A 23,788-nucleotide genomic window follows, 5' to 3' on the forward strand; every position below is an offset into this window, starting at 1 on the left:
GACTGTATATCAATTAGGTTCCTTTTAGAGTACGCTGATGTGTTAGCTACATACTTAACAATCATATACAACTGTTCGCTCGACGAAAGATCCGTACACAAAGACTGGAAAGTTGCACAGGTCACACCAATATTCAAGAAAGGTAGTAAGAGTAATCCACTAAATTACAGGCCCATATCGTTAAGGTCAATATGCAGCATAATTTTGGAAAAAATATTGTGTTCGAACATTATGAATTACCTCGAAGAAAACGGTCTATTAACACACAATCAACATGGTTTTAGAAACCATCGTTCTTATGAAACACAAATAGCTCTTTAGTCGCTTGAAGTGTTTAGTGCTATTGACAAGGGATTTCAGATAGATTCCGTATTTCTGGATTTCCAGAAGGCTTTTGACACTGTACCACACATGCGGCTTGTAGCGAAATTGCGTGCTTATGGAATATCGTCTCAGTTATGTGACTGGATTTGTGATTTCCTGTCAGAGAGGCTACAGTTTGTAGTAAGTGATGGAACGTCATCGAGTAAGACAGAAGTGATTTCTGACGTTCCCCAATGTAGTGTTATAGGCCCTTTGCTGTTCCTTATCTATATAAACGATTTGGGAGACAATCTGAGCAGCCGTCTTAGGTTGTTTGCAGATGACGGTGTCGTTCATCGACTAATAAAGTCATCAGACGATCAAACCAAATTGAAAAACGATTTCGAAAAGATATCTGAATGATGCAAAAATTGGCAGTTGACCCCAAATAACGAAAAGTGTGAGGTCATCCACATGAGTGCTAAAAAGAACTCGTTAAACTCCGGTTACACGAGAAATCAGTCATATCTAAAGGCCGTAAATTCAACTAAATACGTAGGAATTTACAGTTACGAACAACTTAAATTGGAAGAAACACATAGAAAATGTTGTGGGGAAGGCTAAGCAAAGACTGCGTTTTATTGGCAGGACACTTAGAAAATCTAACAGATCTACTAAGGAGACCGGCTACACTACGCTTGTCCGTCTTCTTGTAGAATATTGCTGCGCGGCGTGGGGTGCTTACCAGATAGGACTGACGGAGTACATCGATAAAGTTCAAACAAGGGCAGCACGTTTTGTATCATCGCGAAATATGGGAGAGAGTGTCACTGAAATGATTAGGATTTGGCGTGGCCAACATTAAAAGAAAGGCGTTTTTTTGTTGCGACGGAATCTTCTCACGAAATTCTAATCACCAACTTTCTCCTCCGAATGAGAAAATACTTTGTTGACACAGACATACATAGGGAGAAACGATCACCACGATAAAATAAGGGAAATCAGAGCTCGTACGGAAAGATATGTTCGTTCTTTCCGCGCTCTATACGAGATTGGAATAATAGAGAATTGTGAAGGTGATTCGATGAACCCTCTGCCAGGCACTTAAATGTGATTTGCAGAGTATCCATGTAGATGTAGACGTAGATATCTAAACGGATGAGGAACTTCAGGATCAAAATAATAGCTATTTGACATATCAAAATACAATCACTATGCAATATCAGAAATCAAGTCGACTATTTGCATGCACACTTAAATAAACCAAAATACAGTTGTAATATATCGCAGCTTATGGTGTCCAAAGACAGCATGTAGCAAACACGAGTTATCTCGAGATCTGTCAATAAAGAACGTCACGTGAGATATAAGTAAATTCGTGGTCTGTCCACAACGTGTTAACTGAGCCGGCAGGGAGGTGGACCTCTCTACACGTTTTTCTCTGATTTCAGTTCTGACTCAAAGCCTATAACCCACATTTCATCAACAGTGAGTAATAAATTCAGAAATATTTCAGATTAAAATTCGAATGTTTGTTTCGCGAGTATAGAAATACCCTGCCATTGTGTTTTTGTTCAACAGTGTAGTAGAGGGACGCATTGCACATAAATGGCTCTCTAGTTTAAGTGATTTGCTGTTACTCCTTCACTTGAAAATGGCATAAAAGGCCGAAAGCTGGGTCGTAATTAAATAAATAACAATAATATCAAATGGTGGCGTTTATATTTAAAAATTATTGTATGACTGTTGCTCAGCAACATCAAAAAATGCTTACGTTCACACAAGTGTCAATCTTTTTCTTACCGTTCCAGACTTGTCTACGTTCCATCGGTTTCCCAAACACTTTTCTACTATTTTGTCAATTTATAATCTTCTCTATACATACACTAAATTATTTTTATAGCTTTCCCATTTCTTGAAGCAGTGCCACAATTAGTGGATAAGAAGAAATCGAACTTTGTGTAAGTCCTTTAGAAGTCGCGCCCTTCATAAATCTCTCTCTCTCTGCGTCCCTCTACCTGTCTCTCTCTAGGACCTAGTAGTTAAATATTAAGCATAACACTCTTGTTTCTTAACATATGACTAAAATATGTACCACAAACATTTTTTATACAAAACTTAGTTACCTCTTCAACCTTTCGTCGTTTACACGCCTTGAATGCGTTGCCGTGAAAGGCAACTCCTTGCGTCAGAAATCTGCACAGTGTGCTGTTTTGAAGCGACCTGACACACACAGCCTCGGAGTGAAAGTTCAGTTATGAGACAGACCACAGGATACATGTCAGAAATTTCCCTGAAATGTCCTTTCGTCCAGAAGAGCTAATTCAGCAAGGAACACAATAGATCTTCTGTACATTTTGTAGAGCACAAAAGATGTGTTTCCACAATCATAAGCTGCAATTGTGGGCCTCGTGTCTTGCTTCCATAGACGAGAATTCTCCACAAAGGATTAGTTTCCTGGTTCGAATTTTGCTTCAGTACCTAGCTTGATTTATCAGGATATATTAACAGCAACTGGTATTATAATTGACTGTTTTAATATCAGTGGCATTTGCATTCTAGTTCAGCGATCCTTATCGAAATCAAATAGTTACGTTATACCTAAGGTTTCAATAAGAAAAAGCAGCTGTAATTTTTTGTCACCTGCCTTGAAAATAAGATATCAACTGAAAACCGCATCCAGCCTGTGTTACATCACAAATTTCAGTAACGAGTATAAAGATTTGCAGTGTACCGTACAGTAAATGCAATGAACATCGCAATAACTCCATTTTGGAGAGAAACTGCATTTTCTCTTAGTTCACATCCTATAGCGAATGAGGCATTAAGTTAATAAGTTCTTTTTAAATTACTTTTTCACTATACAGCCAAGTGCTGTCTTCCATTTTGTCAAACCTCACTTTACGGGATTGAGAAAGAGGAGAATGCAGATCGTTAAGAGCTCTCACAAGCAACTGAGTTTCTGGCCATGAGAGTAGATGAAATTGTTTGAATTGAAATGAATAGAATTAAGATTGCTTGGAAAAGTGTTGATAAATATCACGCCAGACGAGAATCAGTAAAAACTGGAAATATACGAAATTTCAAATGCCTTTATACAGAGGTAGTAACGCGATAGTTCGAAACAGTATTTGTACGACCGTGAACTTTTTTCTGAGGCACATTGGATGCTGTTCGAGATTATTTAGTTGATGTGTGTGTGTGTGTGTGTGTGTGTGTGTTTGTGGTGTTTGTGTGTGTGTGTATGTGTGTGTGTGTGTGTATACCACACAAAGCCATATATGTGTGTGTGTGTGTGTGTGTGTTTGTGTGTGTGTGTGTGTGTGTGTGTGTGTGTGTGTATGTGTGTGTGTAAACCACACAAAGCCGTCGTTTAATGAAAAAAAAAATGGCTCTGAGCACTATGGGATTTAAAATCTGAGGTTATCAATTCCCTAGACCTTAGAACTACTTAAACCTAACTAACCTACGGACATCACACACATCCATGCCCGAGGCAGGATTCGAACCTGCGACCGTAGCGGTCGTGCGGTTCCAGACTGAAGCTCCTAGAACCGCTCTGCCACGGCGGCCATCCTTTAATGTACAGGTAATGAATCATCGCCACCTGTTCGTAATATGAAGATACCGACAATCCCGTGGGATACACAGAGATAATTGGAGGAGACAGATAATTTTAACCCGTGTTCAACAGAAACGAAACAGCAGTCTTTTTATCTGTTTCCGTCGGATGAGTTAATCTGCACTGAATCAAGTGTGTCTCTACCTGTTACTGATAATGATGATCTCTGTTAACGTAGTGGCACTTTGAAAGAAACTGTCCATTGTGTTGCGGAGACACCGCAAATACAATAGTATCCGGCAAGTATTCGTAACAAAAGCACTCAGTAACCTGCGGAACGGAAGTCACAAGCAACGATGCTGTACTTGTACCCCTCTTAAGCGATCATCCATATGGAAAGATAAAGAAACTGATAATTCTGTAATACATCAATAGAGTAATGCTAATCATTGATGACTGCGAGAACAATGTCACCAGGACCATAAAATTAATACTCACATCTGCTATTGTAGAGGACTAAATGAAGATTATTTTAATATTCCATAAATGTATTGATATATCCACAGTTAATACTTTAGTATATTACAACGTAACTGTTTCTGACATGTGGTTAATACTAGTAAGTTACATGCCTACAGCAGTAGTTAAGCACATTTCGATATTTAAACGTGACCGTGAGAGCGCTAAAGTAGCACTTACCAGTTGCCAAAACGTCCACAGCGACATTTCTGGACCCTTCAGTATTACTGAACGGCGGAAAACACCCAGTCCTAGTTACAGGTGCCTGTCTAACACTTTTCAGAGGCAACAGAAATTAGATTTTCAGTATTTCATATAATAATGAACCGGTTCGGCCCCTTAGCTGAGTGGTTAGAGCGTGTGACTGCTATGCAGCGAGCCCCGGTTCGATTTCCGAACGGGTCGGAGATTTTCCCCGCTATCGGACTGTGTGTTGCGTTGCCCCCATCATCATTTTATCATCATTGACACGCAAGCCGTCGAATGTGGCGTCAACTGAAAAGACTTTCATTTCGCCAGTCGAACTTACCCAGGTGGGGATCCCCAGCCCTGTGTCAAACGATCATCTTCACCGACGGAATCTAAAATTTTTAATTTTATCACAAGCTACTCATTAAGCGGTATAACCTTACGTCGATTTTCATACGCTAGAAACTATTTATAAGAGTTGAGGCAACGTAACCACTGCGGGCAAAGAGAAAAATTAGCGATTTGCAACAAACGTAACACACAACTTCAACCTTTTTCTCACAAAATACATAGAAGAAAAATGCACCAATTACTAAATTTTTGCTGTTCATGCATCAGGCATGACAATATATTTTTTTGCTTGTTACTACTAACTCTGTCGCAACACATTTCACAGACAGTATCCACATATACCACTGAATGTAGCTGCAAAATTAAATCATTCTACAGCACGTAATTGAGGAGATATGAGGTCATAAACATTCATATGCATGAGAGACTAAGTTTTTTTAAAATGGAGCTCTTTCATCCGTGGAAGTTCAGTTATTTAAAGAATCGGGGTATTGTCGTTGGCATCCTAAGCAAATCTGGAGAAATTATCAATAACAGACGAAGATTTTTGGAATGACTACGTAGAACCTCTTGATGAGTTTTAACGCAACAAATGCAAAAATTTGATGTATTGAAGTTCAATAGTAGGCCGACAGAGAAGTCATATTGACAAGAATAACCAACAATGGATTTTTTTTAGCTGCCAGACACATATATTGTAATGATTCTAAGATGGCCTAAATTCGATGACAGTGTAGTTCCCCGATGTTAATTCTAGGTGACTTTGAGAAAACAGGACCTATGTCCAGTGCAGTATTTAAAATGAGTATCTGCAGTATCCTAATTATCAAAATTAATAACAGGAGGGGACAGCAAAACTCTGCTTCAATAAGAGTCAACTACATAGTTAATAAAACAGACATATTATTTTCATACAGATCCTCGAATACTTTTCCGAGGGGACTCAAACATGTAGTAAATTAGAAAGGGGAAATTATCAGTAACAGATGAAGATATTTCGAAATGACTACGTAGAACCCCTTGACGCTGAGTTTTTATAACAACAAATGCAAAAATCCGATCTAGTGAGGTTCAAGCCGACAGAAAATCATATTGACAATTTAACTACTAGTTTTTTTTACCCAGCTAAAAGAACATCCATTGTTGGCTAACATTGGATGTATCGTACAAATTACTAGTGAAGCTATACAATGTAGCTTCATAATTCTGGGAATATTACTGTCGAACTCTTACACCATTTTCCAGATGACGAGAATTATCTTGCCGAAATTCTGTTTAAAACACAGTAAATGTTCATCAATGATCTAATTCCCACTGTATATCAATATTTTAAGGAGATTTAGAAGTATTCGATGCAAAATAAAACGTAAATTGTCTCACACTTTAACTTACGATCTCTACATCCAGATAGTTTTTGTGCAAGCAGCTGTGGTGTTGTCCCCAGGACGTACATCATGCGTTATAGCTTCGTGCTGCTGCGACCCTAACAGTGCATTTGATGTCTGCCGTCATGCCTAAGGACTTCAAATCTGGGAACAAGATTTCATAATTTACCACCGTAGCGTTTCTTATTCCGTTTCTTGTCTTGATCAGTATTTTCCAAGAATTTTCTCTGCAACTCTTAAACCATTTGCTTTCTTGATCGTAATTTCAAAGTTCGACCAATTTAACATCGCTTTTAAGTTAAGTTAAATGCTATCCTTTCGCATTTCAAGAGGTTTTTATGCAAGTGACTATCAATTACACCAAATACAAATATTATGTTAGCTTCTTTCATGGACCTTTCCGCCTAGCAGTCCAACTGCGTAATAGCATCATGATCGCTAATATGTCTCTCTTTGGCGTCATTCTCAACAGAGCTGTTGTTTGTTAGCAGCTTGGTTGCCTACGCATTTGGTGTGTAGGCTGTAGGACTAGTTGTCTGCTAATCATATCTGTATTACTTCATCAGATTATTGTCATTGAACGCAGGTGAGGTACGTCTGATTTTCCCAGATTAGTAAACAAGTTACAGTTGTGTTACCAGACTCTATACAAGTGGCGGAATTTAATCAGTATAGGGTAATTACGATAATTAAAGCATAAAAATAACTGCATATAGATAACTGAAATCGAATTTATGAATGAGTACTGAATATGTGTGATGTGAAGCGAGACAAGAGATGCTAAATAGCTAGTGTGTGTAGCTGTAGAAAAATTTATCCATAATTTTTTGCGCCACTTTTTCATCAGAAAGTTAGTAATTTTTGTCAAGTGGCGTTCTCCATCAAAATCTTTGTGAAACGTTAAAAGTTCATCGTACATGTGTAGACCGGTTATACAGTTTGTAGCGTTGGGAGATACTAATACCTGGCAACGAAACACATCCCAGCAGCTTTCCGGCAGCTGTAGAAATGAACCACCTCTGGACAGCCGACGGTTTACTCTGAGTGGCACGATTTTAAACAATGCCCAAAGCTATCGGTTGTTCTAATTTGGTGGTTTGATCTTCTACAAGCAATAAATGTCTTCCACAGTTACCTTAGTCAGGTAGTATGCCGAAGATTAAGTACCATGTTGCACTACTTTACTTGAGTGCCAAAGTTCCAGACGTTCTAGAAAAGCTGACAGTTAAGTCGAGCGAAACAGCTTACGATATTTTTGCTGGCTCCCTCGTTAACCATGGACCTTGCCGTTGGTAGGCAAATTCGCATGCCTCAGCGATGCAGATAGCCGTACCGTAGGTGCAACCACAACAGAGGGGTATCTGCTGAGAGGCCAGACAAAGGTGTGGTTCCTGAAGAGGGTCAGCAGCCTTTTCAATAGTTGCAGGGGCAGCAGTGTGGATGATTGACTGATCTGGCCTTTTAACATCAACCAAAACAGCATTACTGTGCTGGTACTGCGAACAGCTGTAAGCAAGGGGAAACTACAGCAGTAATTATTCCCGAGGGCATGCAACTTTTCTGTATGGTTAAATGATGATGGCGTCCTCTTGGGTAAAATATTCCGGATGTAAAATAGTCCCCATTCGGATCTCCGGGTGGGAACTACTCAGGAAGACGTCGTTATCAGGAGAAACAAAACTGGCGTTCTACGGATCGGAGTGTGGAATGTCGGACCCCTTAATCGGGCGGGTAGGTTAGAGTATTTAAAAAGGGAAATGGTATGGTTAAAGTTAGATATAGTGAGAATGAGTGAAGTTCGGTGGCAGAAGGAACAGGACTTCTGGTCAGTGGAATACAGGGTGTTTAAAAAAAAATCAAATAGGGGTAGTTTCAACAGTGAATAAACAAACAGGAATGTGGATAAGATACTAAGATTAAATGGGCAAATCACGTAACTAAAGAGGAGGTACTGAATTGGATTGGGGAGAAGAGGAATTTGTGGCACAACTTGACTAGAAGAATGGACTGGGTGGTAGGACACGTTATGAGGCATCAAGGGATCACCAATTTAGTATTGGAGGGTAGCGTGGAGGGTAAAAATCGTAGAGGGAGACCAAGAGATGAATACACTTAGCAGATTCAGAAGGATGTAGGCTGCAGTAGTTATTCGGAGATGAAGAGGCTTGAACAGGATAGAGTAGCATGAATAGCTGCATCAAACCAGTCTCTGGACTGAAGACCACAAGAACAACACATCGGAATTACGATAGAAACACGCAGTTACGACCATATCTCAACTACAAGCACCTCTGTGCTGATGTTAAGAAAATCTACTGCGCTCTACTACCGTGTGCCATCTTCATACAGCATCTCCTCATTCTTCTTTAACTTTTATTTTCGATTTTTATATTCGTACATGTCCCATGATTTCTTGCATGTGATTTTTCATTGTTAACCAAGAGCTGTGTGTCTGTCGCTTAACTACTAGTCCCCTACAATGATTTTTTTTACCCAGCTAAAAACATCCAATGTTAGCCAACAATGGATGTTTTTTTAGCTGGGTAAAAAAAATCATTGTAGGGAACTAGTAGTTAACCAGCATAATATGGAGGTGGGGAGTATAGTGTTGTCAGTAAAGAAGCAGTTGCAGCGGAGTGGGGAGTATAGTGTTGTCAGTAAAGAAGCTGTTACACCGGAGTAGATCGGTCAGGTGGGCTCACTGACTCGGACTAGTTACTGCAAAACAGGTGGAGTCCCTCCACGTCCGCACCGACGTGGTGACTATCTCAAAAGACCTACTGTCACCTCCATATTTGTTTATTCCTTTCCCAGTCCTTGGGCTCCCTCCCCAACTCGTGCCCCTTGGAGTGCTGGCGACTCCACTCCTTCCCTCACCCTCCTGCCACCCTCCTCTATCAACCCCCGTCTCCGTTTCCTGATTCACTCACCTCTGACCTCGTCTCCCTTGGCAAGCCCTTCAAGTTGTAATGCAGTTGCTTCGTCGCGTTTTAGTGGTCGCCGCGTATGTAATCAAATGCAGTGTGTGTTCAGTGTCGTCGTCCCATACTGCTAACGGCGTTTTAATAGTGCTATTCGTGCCACAATATTTTATGTGCCACGTTTTTATCGAGTGCCATTTTAACTGTATGGAGATTTTATATAAAGGTGCCTCGCCAAGCTACCCATTTTTTTGTATATTTTAACTCCAATTGGTTCTCCTTATCACGCGGAAATTACATCTTTCATGCCCCTATTTTATACATGTACTGTTCTCCTGGTATATTTTATGTAATCCCTTGGCTGAAGAGCGGCAGATTGTGCCGCGAAGCCCACACCCGAACAAATGGGGCAGGGGAATAAAATGACAATGAAGGAAAAAAATAATGTTTGTTAGTTACTAATCGAGGATTTCACGGGATATGGGGTCGTGATGTTATCCATGCGTTTGTGTGGGGTTACCCAATAACACGGTCACATCGAGGAGATAGAGACAAAGGGAAGGGGTTTCAAGGGCAGAGGTAAAGAAAAGTGCCAAAGCGAGCAAGCAAGCAAAAAAGAAAAAATAACCTCTGCAATAGTCTGCTCCTATCTGTGACAGATCATGCAAGGGTAGATTGGTTGTTAGTTTTGGCTACAGTGCAATGTTCGGTATCATTGTCGTAGGTTCAGCCTTCGTAAGGAATGTCAGTCCTTTCGAGGAGGGGAGCTGCTGGGCTCGGCACCTCGGAAGTCTCCTGAGCCAGCTGTAGCGTCTGTACCTGTAACATGCCAAGACTGTTATAGAAGACGTCGATTGGTCATAAATCGATCACTGTGTAAGGGTTTTGCTTGGGTTTGTTTACGTTTGGTGTGCAATACGGTTTCCCTGCGTTGCCTATTGGTCGGGTAGTTTACACCTGACGGTGCTGTGCTGTAGAGATTCACTAGTATTTGCCATGTTTGTGTGTTGATTTTTCCCGTAGTTGTTAAATTGTCCCTAAGTAGTAATGTGTAGTTGATCAGTCAGTGATATTATACCCTTCTAAGGCTGCCCAAGCCGACTGTTGCCGATGCGATTGTAAAGTAGAAACGCGAAGGAACAACGGCAGCTAAACCAATATTATACATACTGACGGACTGGCACCGTCGAGGAATGCAGAGGGTGGCTGTAAACAATCGCATGAAGTCAGCGGAAGGGTTCACTCGTGAGTTTCAAAGTACTAGAATCAGTACAGGTAAGGAGTTGAAAAGAGTGGGATACAATGGTGGAGCATCTCATTATAGCCGGCCGGTGTGGCCGTGCGGTTAAAGGCGCTTCAGTCTGGAACCGCGTGACCGCTACGGTCGCAGGTTCGAATCCAGCCTCGGGCATGGATGTGTGTGATGTCCTTAGGTTAGTCAGGTTTAATTAGTTCTAAGTTCTAGGCGACTGATGACCTCAGAAGTTAAGTCGCATAGTGCTCAGAGCCATTTGAGCCATTTGAGCCATCTCATCGTAAGCCATGAGCCGTGGCGGACTGGTGCCAGCGCCGGGTACGCTCGTTATATCGTTGCGATCGATTTTGGAGATTATATGTGATCTTTGGATATCGTGTGGCTTTCTTCCGGGTTGGCGAGCTTCAAGAGTCGGCAGTCAGCTTTCGAAAGAAAAACATTGAGAGACTTGGGACGTCTCCGGAGAAAGGAGTGTCGACTGCGACCGTGTATGCCCTATTAGCCTGATATGCCGCGGGGTTGTATTGGTCGCCAAGTCTGTGTTTTGGGGCAGCTCCAAGTTTCGTGATTTCTATCAAGGGAAATGTCTCTGAAGTAAAGTGATTAAGCTGCTTGAGCCGCTGAGTTGTGCTGTGTGCAAACATCAAGTAAGTTAGCCTTTAGTACATGTGGCTGAGCGACTTGTTAAGAGGCGTTTCACTCGCTAGATGATTGTGGGACTTACACAGCCGTTAATCGACAACTATGTGGATGAGTTCCGTGTGAGCTGGTTAAATGTTGACTTCGCAGTGAAGTCTTAGTTATAACTGTACTGGTTGTTCTCTAATTGATTATTAAGGGTATTAAGTGATTGGAAACTGCACCTAAGTGATATTACGATTATCGGTAAACCGTCCTTAAATGGTTTCAATTAAAGGTCAGTGATTGCTGTGTACGAAAAATTTTGTAGACTGATGCGCGTATGTCTGGTGCAAGGATTCTGCCCTGTATTTCTGTGTGTGTTTCAGAGAGTTGTAATTGTCCTGTGTTTGCAAATCTGCTGTAAGTGCAAACGTCTTGGCGGGGAGTGAGGTTTAACCGCAGCCTCGGTCCTGCTGTGTTTACGTAACCCTGCCACAGCTGGATTGCTTTGGGCGAAGACCCCATACCAAAAGTTTAGTATATCTTTCCTTTCCGCCAAGACGGGTAAAACGCTTTTTGTAATTTGATTGTGATTTTCTGATGTTTAAACAAACATTTTTTGGGTTATATAAAGATAGACCTGCAACTAAGTAAACGTTGGCAAATAGAGCAGGTGTAAAGTAATTAAATTCTCTCTATCGATTGTCATGTAATTTTGGGCTAATTGCGGTGATCTTTCTCTGTAGTAATAGAAAGTCCACAGTGCTTGCTGAGTCGATGTCACATCTCTATTGAAGTTACCGTGTGTAGTTACGTAAAGTGTAATCTGGATTTGTTTCATGGCAATCTTTCTTGATTCTGTTCCATATCCATGTTCTAGTGAGTTGTGGTTAGCCGCGTGAGTTTTAAGTGTTGTTTTGGCCTTGTTGGGCCATGTGGTGATCAAATGCAATTATGTGGCTGGCCCACTCTGATAGGAACTGTACTGTCAGTTGTAAGCTTCTGTTAAGTGTGGCGAAGTCACGGTAATACTGTGTTTGCTAGTTGTTTCTTAGCTGATTTCATATCCATTTTATAGTTATACTTGATGTGTTCTGATAAGTGTCTTGTTTCAATAAGAACTTATTCTAAGTAACTGCTGCATTGTACTGAAGATTGTGAGGAATTATCTGAAGGAACCTTATGTTAATAAATTATGTATGTGTAAATCAAAGTATGACTACCAGCCATGATTCGCCATTCCGTTTCCCGTCCTGGTAATAGTTGTGGTATGGATTGTGCGAACAAGCTACGTGCCAAGCCATACATTTAGAAAGCGCTGTTACACCTCACGTCACTGGGCAGTCGATGATTGGAAAAGAGTGATTCGGAATGGTGAATCACGCTATACCCTGTGGCAATGAGACGGAAGGGTTTCAGATTTACGAATGAATGGAGAACGGTAGCTCAAAAATGTTTCAAATGGCTCTGAGGACTATGGGATTTAACTTCTGAGGTCATCAGTCACCTAGAACTTAGAACTACTTAAACCTAACTAATCTAAGGACATCACACACATCCATGCCCGAGGCAGGATTCGAACCTACGACCGTAGCGGTCGCGCGGTTCCAGATTGTAGCGCCTAGAACCACTCGGCCACTCTGGCCGGCGAGAACGGTAGCTGCCGTGATAATATATAGCACCAAGGGTGAATTATGGAGGAAGTGTTACGGTATAGGTGTGTTTTCATGGTTTTGGTATCGTCTCCTTGTACGGATTAGAAAGCGCTGTTACAGTTATCTGCATCAGAGGTGCGTGGCTTTGAAACTCCAGCTCACCCTGTACTTCTGTGTTTCTGGAGTTATGTTGGTGCTGACACGGGTGGCGTGTGCGACATCTGCAATGGCTCTTTCAGCTGTCGTCCTCCTGTTTCTGGCCACAATCGTCTTCAACAGCCGTCCGTCACGCTCACGCAACACACACTTCCGTCAGCGTTGTGACTTATGGTATGATGTTTTTCCCGATTCGCTGTATGTAAAAATCTTCGAGGTGATCCCTCTTGAAACACCAAACACTTAGGTTACGTCGGCTACCACAGCAGCCAACATACGAGTACCAACAATTTGCCAACGTTGGAATTCACTTTGCTCCTACATAATGCACCCGCAACTACAAGGAACCCAATTACGACAGCAGACAGACAGTTGCAACGTGTTGAGGGCATTTCGCAGGAGCCGCCTGTGGTCAATTAAATCGGCATATTTTTCCAGTGTTTACATATTTTCGTCCAAACACTGTACATTTTCTGCTAGTGTGGATGTTTTGGTCAAACTGATAGTGGCATTCAGTTACAATATCCCAGTACGCGCCATCCGCTGGACCTACCACCTTTGCTCGCCGTCCTGCGGGACCATCTGCCTCTAGGGTTCATCCTCCATACAAATGGACTGAGGGACGAATTGAGACACTCTCAGCCACCGATTCACTGGGCATCTCTCACCACCAGGTGCCTCCAGTCAGATGTTGATGCCAGGATTTGATCACCAGAGGTTTGACTTCTAACAGGCATTGCTGGGACAGGTTGGCGGCATACCTGTTGGACTTTATCCTTGCCGCAGTACCCTATTACAGTTTCTGAGATACAAAACATACGGATATTTCAAAAGTCTACATGATGTTTCGTTAGAAAAACCATAGTGAAATTTTCTTGCAATTATGTTTGCAATTCGTCGAAAAGGATGACATGGGACAAAAGTGCAAAATCGTACTTTTTTGATCCGGATCAGATTATGGAACTCTGACGTATTGTGGGCTTGGGTAGGAGATTGGTGATATTTGGCACTGGGAGAACAATGGACAAGAATATCCTGTCTCATTCCATTGTACAAAGAGAGTGTTAGTTCACTTTCATACATATGTCACAGGGATTTGACTCCTTTGAGAGACGACCTTTTATTAATGTGATTCTGTGCCATATGGGAGTAGCGCTGAAACTGCCGATCGCGTTCAATGAAAATTATAGACAATAACTAATACATAGAACCACGTTACGTAATTGGGGATGCTACAATGACGAACAGTGCGACTGCGGAACGTTGGAACAAACACTAAGTCACATTTTGCACAATTGTCAGCAAAGAAAATTCATAGTCGCCTGGATGGAGTGTTTGTATATCCAACTACGAACAGAAATGGCTATCTCAAACTCTTTGTTTCCTATTGCCAGTTCTATATATACGAAACGCTAAAAACGGCAAGCTGAGATCGGCATGATTTTAGCGTTCGGGCCGGCCGGAGTGGCCGCGCGGTTCTAGTCTTGAACCGAGCGACCGCTACGGTCGCAGGTTCGAATCCTGCCTCGGGCATGGATGTGTGTGATGTCCTTAGGTTAGTTAGGTTTAATTAGTTCTAATTTCTAGGCGACTGATGACCTCAGAAGTTAAGTCGCACAGTGCTCAGAGCCTTTTGAACCATTTTAGCGTTTCGTATTATCTTATATTATCCAAATTCAATTTAATGTGTGTATTTCTAAACTGTAATTCCGTAAGCCACATGGTAATTAGTAAAATAATAAATTTATCACACATTGTATCGGATTACGTGTATCGTAAATACAGCTAAAAAGGTAGTGATTATTTTTAATTCATAATTCACTAACGATTCCGCTGTCTATAAAGTAACATTTCACTGAGATTTCCAATTCCACGCACAAGTAACACCGACATTTGGACATGTTCAAATGCAAAGTCATATGCGCAAGATATTAGTTACCGACCTCTCCTAAGCATCGAAGGCGGACATCTGCATTTACAAAAGGTATTAATGAGGAATGGGAACACCAAATTGCTTGCGTATGGTTATTTGAAGATTCGCTGTTGCAGTACATGTTTTGAAACATTTAAACTCGATATTAGAATGCGTTGATCTTGCATGCATCCTCAGTCCTCCGTTACAGGAAGAAAAAAATCTATCTTAAGGAAGTAAGCACTTAAGATATCGTATATTACGGAGGATTAACGTAGTTCAGAGAATTATCTCCGCAATCATCAAGTGGAATGAACCACCACCTCACAGCTTAGACCACGGGATGTTGTCACTTGAGGCCAGGAAGCGCACTTATCTATGTGGCTCACAGCAACGCTAGTCATGGTGCTGCATACCGGTATAAGAGAGCTCCCACTGGACCAAAAGACATTCAGACTTCTGAAGACGTACAGCTGCAGTTGATTTCAGTGGGACCGCCTGCAAGATGGTGAAGCAATTCTCTGGCAAGACCTACGAGCTGGACTTGGACAGCCAGGAGAATGTGGAAGCCATGTTTGAAGTCTACGGTGAGTACAAGACGGAAGGGTTTCATCTTGCCTTACTACGTACCCCTGCTCTAGTTACGTCCTAATGGCAAACGATAAGACTGTGAGGTTTAGAATATAGATTGTGTAGTTTGTGTAAGTAATTTGGGCTTACTGATTGTGATAGAACATTCTGGGACTAACGCTGATGCAACATTCATTTTAAGTATTCTTCCGATGAAAAATAAATTTATTGTCCACTCTTGGGTTCAATGAGTGAACTCATGCAGCTGTTATGACAGTACCATCCGCTCTTGTGGATTGGAATTTATATCGCCCCACAGCTTTGTTTTCTGTGAAGTTACAAAATCAATCATTATGGATCAGTGGTGTACTAATCGTTCACTTCTACTGAGGTGGCAGATTTTATTATAATTTTCACAGCATGAGAGTACAGCCCTGGGAGGAAGCAGGCTGGTAACCTGGAATGGTAAGATGCCAGACCATGAACAAGCACAATGCTTACCCACGCTGTTCGAGAAAATAATTTTACTAACCGAAATTATCTTGGCCTTCTCCAAAACAACAAAATTTCTCAAAACAATCTTTTCCTTGAAAACAGATCTCAATATTTATTAAGTGAATAGAACAACATTTACTTGTTCATTTGCTAAGCATGAGTAGTTGAATTAATTAAATAACTCTTCCTTCGGCATAATTAAAGAAATATACTTTTGTTAAAACCCGTATAAGACTCAAGTATCTCTGAAATAATCAGATTCACATTCGTTGACATAAGCACCAAACCATACAACATGGTAGTACGTTTCCTCTTAATAAACCAACTGTAGCCTTAGAACAGTAATAAGAATCTTAACATTATTCAGAGTAAAACATGATGCAGGGCTACAGGTTGGTCAGTAGTTAACGCAACCACTTTCGCGGCGTTCCCGCGGAGCAGATGGTATAGGAAGTCCGCTTTAAATATAGGACGGTTGGTCGTGTCAGTTATTTCTAAGATAAATAAACACTTAAAAGTAAATTAGCAACTTATATTAAAACAAGTGGATGCTGAAACTGCCTCTCTTCGTTGTTCAAGCATTTTTGAAACCTCCTTAAGAAATTGCTCGTTACACTCTACAGTTCTCTCTAATAAATGCCAGTAAGTGCTTGACGAATGTTAGTTTTGAGTTCATCCAAAGTGTGCGTGTTTGATTTGTACACTTTCTCCTTAAATTCCTCCCCCCTCCTTCCCAGAGATAAAAATGGTATGGGGTTAAATCGAGCAACGAGGACGCCATATGGTGTTAGTGACAACTCTTTCTTGAAAGAGGCCATGAATTTCCCCTTATGAGAAGCTAGCTGTATGTGTCGTCGCAGAGTCCTGCTGAAATGTCGCGGAACCACGTTCCTTTTCATTTAGCTGGTCAAAAAGAGGCCATAATGTGTATAATTCCTTTGTGTCTTAAAAGACCACTAAATGTTTTCCACATATCTCTGTTGTTATTCTTTCCTTAAAAAAAGGGTCTATTATTCCCTCACCGCTAGCTGCACAGCTCACTTCTATTTTTTGATAATACAGCGATGCTTCGTGTATTTCGCTAGTCGAACCCAATAATGGTTGCTTTATGAATTAACATATCCACTTAGGTAGAACCATGATTTGTCCAAAAAGAAAGTTAGGTGAGTGACTGTTAATTTCTTTGCATGCACCCTATTCAGAGTCTATTCTCTAAACCACAACCCTTTTTAGCCGGCCGGTGTGGCCGAGCGGTTGTAGGCGCTTCAGTCTGGAACCCTGCGACCGCTACAGTCGCAAGTTCGAATCCTGCCTCGGGCATGGATGTGTGTGATGTCCTTAGGTTTAAGCAGTTCTAAGTTCTAGGGGACTGATGACCTCAGATGTTAAGTCCCATAGTGCTCAGAGCCATTTGAACCACTTTTGAACAACCCTTTTTACTGGGCTATCCTGTTTATGTTCTTACACTGCACTTATTTTACGGGCCTGTAGCTTCAGTAACTTTGGAGCCGTTTGAGCAGAGTCATAAGAAATTCCCATTTGCTAGGAAAGACAACGAACTGATTTTCCAGGAAACCATTCCAGAGCATGCTCAGTGTTGTCTAGAGTTTCTTGTGTCAGTATTGTACATGGTTGTCTATGTTTCTGTAAATAACATTTCCCGTTTACGAAATTTATTTATCAACCGTTGAATCGTACTCATATTAGAAAAGTGAAGATAAGCAAATTCCTCTTGAAATAGTTTCATTATCTCAAGCGCTAATTCTCTGCGCAGATATGAACGTGAATACTCTTTAGCGAACTGAATACATCTTCCAGTGAGGCACTGAATGTGTTTTGAGTATTTAGTCAGATATGAGTCATGTTTGGGTAGTACAACTGATAACTAACGCTAAGAAAAAAACCGATATCTAGTTTTTGGTTCTGGAGTGACACAGTGTCGCAGTGCCAAAGGGTAAATAAAATAATTCTTAGCAGTTGCTTATAATTTCAGTCTGCTATAAGGAATGCAGTCTCTGATTGCAATGTATCGATTGTAGGATATTTTGTTCTGATCGAACCCTAACTTTATATGTTCATAGGTGTTGTGTACCTATTTTGCAGGGGTGACGGAACCAGCCCACAGGCAGGCAGCCCTGAAGATAAAGGCTCGAGTGACATTGACTGTGGATGGTGACAAGTACACAGTGACAAACCAAACAGGGGACCACAAGAGCAGCGTCACTTTCCGCCTGGGAGAGGAGTTTACGGAGGAGACCCTGGGCCGCAAGTGGAAGAGCACTGTCTCCCTCAAGGACGACCACACGCTGCTCAAGGTCGAGAAAGGCGAGGATGGCAAGACCGTGACGGTCGAGAAAAGCTTCAGCCCTCAGCAGCTGGTCGTGGTATGTCACTTCTGTGGCTCTCCTCACTACCCTACATGCGATTTGCTATCAAGCCTTCTGCCTGTTTTTGTAAACTCTCTTCATTCTACTGTGAAACTTCTGATTACTCGAGGGCGTAATATTGAATTCACGTTTCATATTTACCTACAACATTATTTTGCATTTGTACATATGGTACATATTAATGTCTCATTTTGTTTTATTTCAGACTTACACTTTTGGCAACATTACTGCGAAGAGACTCTACAAGGCTGTTTGATGTCATTTGCCTTCAGCATTATCATATTTACGTTGTTGTATTATCACAACATAATAAATAAATATTTTTATATGTAAATGCGCGAATATTTTAAGACATGCGGTTCACTTCCGCTTCTCGACCTTCATAGTTTCCTGTCTGTCCAATCTGCTTCTTGAATGTCCCTGGAATTCTTCAAATCATTAACATCTTGCATCCATCTTCCAGGTGGTCTTCCGTGTTTCCTTGCATATATGAAATATTACTGAAATGTGTTACAACTGTGAAATCTTGTGCCACTTTATCTTGAAAATAGCATCAATGGATGTTTAGTAAATTATTGCACAGGCATCAACATTGGTGATAGGATGTTGTAACAACCGTTGAAATTATGTAAATTCGAGCTGAAGGGTTGAGAAAGTTGAGACTGTTTTGTTAAAAAACCGCAGTGTCCGTTACTTTTAAGTGACTAAAGCCTACACTTTACATGGAGCTGCGTGGTTGTGTAACGTCAAAGCTGTACAGCAAATGTGTTGCATCAACGTCCAGACTTCCCATCGAGAACAATCTAAAAAGAAATGCACGTGGTTTAAACGAAGATTGTTTCGAGTTAATAGTGGGCCATTCTTGCTGTTCTAGTCGTTTTCGCGGTAGTCCTTTGACCACAGATGATCATCCAAGACAAGCAAGACACAAACGTCGCGTGATGGAGGAGGCGAAGCTGTAACATGTGACAAAGTTTCAGGAAGATGATAAAGTATGTTCATTGTGCAATATACAAAGAACTTTCTAAAAGTACAGCGATGTCACTGTAACATCTCTTTATATTTTACTAACTATCCCTGCATAATTCTATGAGTGAATTACGTTTCCTACTTGACCATCTATATACTCGCAGAATCGATGCGGAAAGTAGTAGAGTACTATTACTATTCCATGAGCGCATAATTACTCTTTGTAATATTCTCTCTGGTGTGTTGAGAGGACTTCTAGGATCTTCTCCGTGTCGAATAGCCGCAATGAAGAATTGTAATTTTGCTATCGAGATTAATGGAAGAAAGAGATTTAAAGTATATTGTATGCTACTCAAGAAAATATATAATGAGCATTTACATCAAAGGTGTGTAAGGAATTTCATTATATATGTATTCTCTAATTGGAAATTTGCAGGGAGGTGTCGTTTTGTTGGTAATCAGAAGGGAACTTCCGATGAATTGGAAACGAACCAGCAATTATTAGATCCAAGAGCTCCATTGTTTCAACGGATAATTAAACTCTATTAGAGCAAACTTTCCGCTTGATCTGAGGTTTCCTGACTGACTACGCAACGCAAGAAAACCAAGACATTTTATTTCCACAGGATTGCAGATCGCTTCGAATCATCGAGACTGCGGACAAAGAGAGTCGTCGTCCGATTCTGATTAAACAAGTAAAGCTTAATTATAAGTTTCTTGAGCGACTGTGATGATTGTAATATGGCTGCTTATGAATGAGATCATTAATAAAATGCTAATAGCTAACTTTCCTCCTCACCAGCAACCAGTATAAACACAATATTAATTAAAATTATACCACCACGGTCAGCATTCTGAAATCTGACAAACTATTTAAATAAGAAGCATTCTGAGTATTAGTCTACTACTGCTTGACTACTGTACAAAAAAATATCTGCTTGTATATAGGAGGCTTGCTGATACATTAAGATGAAGCATACCATCCTCGATCTGTCGCTACTGATGTAACTTGAGTTAGAGACTCTGAGCTAGAGTTGAAATTACTGTCCGACGAGTATAGAGAGCAAGCTGACATTTGCCACTTGATTAAATAAATTGCTCGAGCTTAGACGAGGGTCAAACAAGTGATGATATTCCTTTCTTCGTAGAATGGGTATCAACATTGTTTGCTATCATTCCAAAAATGTGAAACATGGCTGCTTTTTCGCATCGTTTCATTAATTAGCGTAAGATTGTACGGGCAACAAAATTTTACAAAGTACGAACATGAGTCGATCGATCGTATGTCTTGGCTGACAATCTCTGTGTTTGCATGCACCACTAATGCCTTGCAGAGTTGTTTGGAATTGCGGCCAATTGCATGTTGGCTGAGGAAAGTTTGAAAGAGCTAGTCTGTGCTTTAAGACGTGCCGTGATGCATCAAAGCTCAGCGACCGCAGCTCCTGTATGCTGGTAATTCGTGAGATCGGACAATGTTCTTGCTCATCAGTATTTAAATTTTGGGGAAAGTGGGATAAAACTGAATAACTTGACTTTGAGTGGATAAAAATTATTTTGAATGATCAATATATTTGCAAATTAAGGTTACTGAAATCTCTTATATACTCAACATGACCTCCTCTGGTTTCTGCTTAAAATAAACCATCTCATCATAAAAAATAATAATCTCGATAGACACAAAATACCCGGTTTTGACCTACCCATGGTGTAAAATTGGTACCCATTTAAAGGAATGCGGAAAACTGAAAACAAGAAAAAGGTTTTCTACTTCTGCGGGATAAAAAATCTGTTTTAAATACCGAAACTTTTTTTTTTGAAAGAGAACTGCAAATTTTCAAAATACTACTTTGATATAGGAAAAGTTTTCAGTAACTGGTCCTAAGTAAATAAATAAAAATAAGTAAATAAATAAAATAAAATACAGAAACATTACTAAGAACGGAAACAGCAGACAAAGTAGGTATCTTTCTGTTCAGCATTGGCCGGCCGGTGTGGCCGTGAGGTTCTAGGCGCTTCAATTTGGAACCGCGTGACCGCTACGGTTGCAGGTTCGAATCCTGCCTCGGGCATGGATGTGTGTGATGTCCTTAGGTTAGTTAGGTTTAAGTAGTTCTAAGTTCTAGGCGACTAATGACCTCAGCAGTTAAGTCGCATAGTGCTCAGAGCCATTTGAACCATTTGTTCAGCATTGGAACATTGCTCAGGGGCCCAGCAGCGATGATCTGCAACCATCCCTGCTTCGGTAATGAGTCTGAGTATAGCATATTACAAAATACTCATCTTACACATAGGTCTTTATCGCACGTGAAATCTAAGGACTTTTTTTAAAATTTGTTTGAGCTGGTATAGTCTTTAGAACTATGACTTTTTGCTTCTTCACTTTTTTGGCGAATAAAGCATGAAACTTCATTACAGAACTATTTCCTGCCTTATCTTCTTCTCCTAGAGTAATTTAACTAATCCTTCTCGCTTTCCTGCAAGTGATGGAACTCTGTTAATGGTTATAATTGATTAAAGACTTCCTCGATTCTCATCACCATCAAACAAATATATGAAAACCTAGTGTATGTGAAGCTGTATTTGCATAGTGGCAGATGGTGTAACTTGGAGATAAAGTAACAGCATCTTTAAGTTTAATGGCTTATATCTTATTGTATTACCACGACACAATTTTCCTTTCAGTTCTCCATATGTTACAAAGGGGGCCTTCTATAATCATTCTATTGCGTTTTCAAGTATGTTGACCCTATTTTATCACAATATTAAACCTGAGTTGAGCTATACCAAATTTTTCCTATGGTTTTGAAATATGGGTATAAAGTGTACTATTCAAGGAAAAAATACTTTAATATCTTATTATGCTACAAATTCCCCGACTATAGGTAAGAGTAGGGCCATGAGAGCCACGAGAAAGTACAGATAAGTTTTATCTTCTGGTAAACTTTCCCAGAAAGCCTTCATACTACAGATAAGTTTCCAAAAATTTAATGAGAGATCGTGTTGCTACGAGATAAACAGATAATTCTACTTGGTGCCATTCAAGTAAGGTACCTAACATCCTGTGGAAGACGACAGGATTGATGGGCACGAGAAAACAATTTAATTCTATGTTTGGGAAATATAAAACACCTGCCTTCTTATCTATATCTGGCTGATGTGCCAATGTTCACGCAATCAAATTCATATCTTCCACTACTCAGAGTTGTTTTAACTTTTACTGTAATGACTCTTTCACAAGAACTGCCATCTCAATCGTATAGACACGGCAATTATCTAAGTATTTGACAAATAAAAGTAACAAAAATACGTACTAACCTGTCCACACGGAAATCATATAATACTGTGCTGTATTTTCAACCTTCGATTTTCTGCTCGAATTGCTAAGAGAACTAATGATTTTTCTTTACAGTTATTGAAAAATGGTAAATGTCAGTGACAGAGTGCTATATGGAGTATTTTGTGACCAGATGAAACTACAGTTGTTTGGCCATAATTGTGCATTCTTTGATTCCAAACTAAAGTGGTACTTGGGAATTGTAATTCTTGAACTATTAATTCACTTTAGTAAATGAAGAGCAGATATACTGAACGTTGGCACACTTCTTTGCCATATGATTGTTTTGTAATTAACAAATGTCACCAACTAGCAAAGCATCGCTTGATACTCTCACTAAGAAACTGTGCTCTTGCAGTACAAAATGCAACATTAAGGTAAGTATGTTTTCATCAGAAACCTAACAACTGTTACTGTCCAACACGGTGATGTTGACTGCTGTAGCTGAGGTCTCGAACTGGGCTGAGATCTTGCTTGCCTGACACTATAATGACTTCAGTGCTGGAGCGCTGCTTTACTGAGAGGGAAGACTGTCATTTGGAGTGTCTCCCATTGGTTATTACGGACTGCAGCGAACTGTCGCTAATGTCTGTGGTATTCATTCGCGTTGCCAACTTTGGTGAGGCAACCCGATCCCTAGATGATGCCACAGAATTAAACACCATTTGCTAACACGGTGCTATCACAAAAACAGCAAAGTTGGTACCATATCGTCATGAATTAAACGAGGATTCCTTTACACACTTACTTAATAAGCGATCAGGGCCCTGTAGATCATTCGCCGTCCTTAGATACTGCCTTCAACGGAGGGTGTCCTCTGCAGCTATCATCCAGTTTCCCCTGAGCCCAGGTTGTTGCACTTCTTCCCATAGTCAATCCTCCCATATTGGTTGTGGTCTTCTCCACGGGTGCCATCCCCTTTGATCCACCTACCAACACTATTTTTAACATCAACTGTCGCCATCGCAACATGTTCAGCCATTTTCATAGCTTAAGGGGAGGTTTACTATCTTTTGATTCAAAAAATCAACTTCTTTAAAATTGCATTTTTGGATCCATAAATGTATTTAGAATTCACCCGTGAAACGGTTTTCCCGAATACGGAACGGAAATGTTTGTTATTCGCGGTTGATCAAAAAAATGCACCTGCCTGAAATCGGACTTTTTCACGCACCAGTTTTTTTCTTTCGGAGGACACGTTATT

At 40.6% G+C, this 23,788-nt stretch overlaps 1 protein-coding gene across 1 annotated transcript; it reads left to right on the plus strand.

Moving 5' to 3' along the window:
* Positions 1-15,334: 15,334 nt before the first annotated feature.
* Positions 15,335-18,537, plus strand: LOC124712403 (fatty acid-binding protein, muscle-like). Its single transcript, XM_047242699.1, has 3 exons — positions 15,335-15,416; positions 17,998-18,278; positions 18,487-18,537. The coding sequence occupies exons 1-3, from the start codon at positions 15,335-15,337 to the stop codon at positions 18,535-18,537; spliced, it is 414 nt and encodes a 137-aa protein (XP_047098655.1).
* Positions 18,538-23,788: the final 5,251 nt, after the last annotated feature.

The sequence above is a fragment of the Schistocerca piceifrons genome, chromosome 8 (assembly GCF_021461385.2).
Source record: "Schistocerca piceifrons isolate TAMUIC-IGC-003096 chromosome 8, iqSchPice1.1, whole genome shotgun sequence".
In the NCBI taxonomy this organism is placed as follows: domain Eukaryota; kingdom Metazoa; phylum Arthropoda; class Insecta; order Orthoptera; family Acrididae; genus Schistocerca; species Schistocerca piceifrons.

Bases quoted from the DNA above. Each gene is read 5' to 3' on its own strand.
- LOC124712403 (XM_047242699.1), top strand. From the start codon at position 15,335: ATGGTGAAGCAATTCTCTGGCAAGACCTACGAGCTGGACTTGGACAGC. The intron at 15,417-17,997 runs GTGAGTACAAGA...CCTATTTTGCAG, and splicing joins AGCCATGTTTGAAGTCTACG to GGGTGACGGAACCAGCCCAC. The intron at 18,279-18,486 runs GTATGTCACTTC...GTTTTATTTCAG, and splicing joins GCCCTCAGCAGCTGGTCGTG to ACTTACACTTTTGGCAACAT.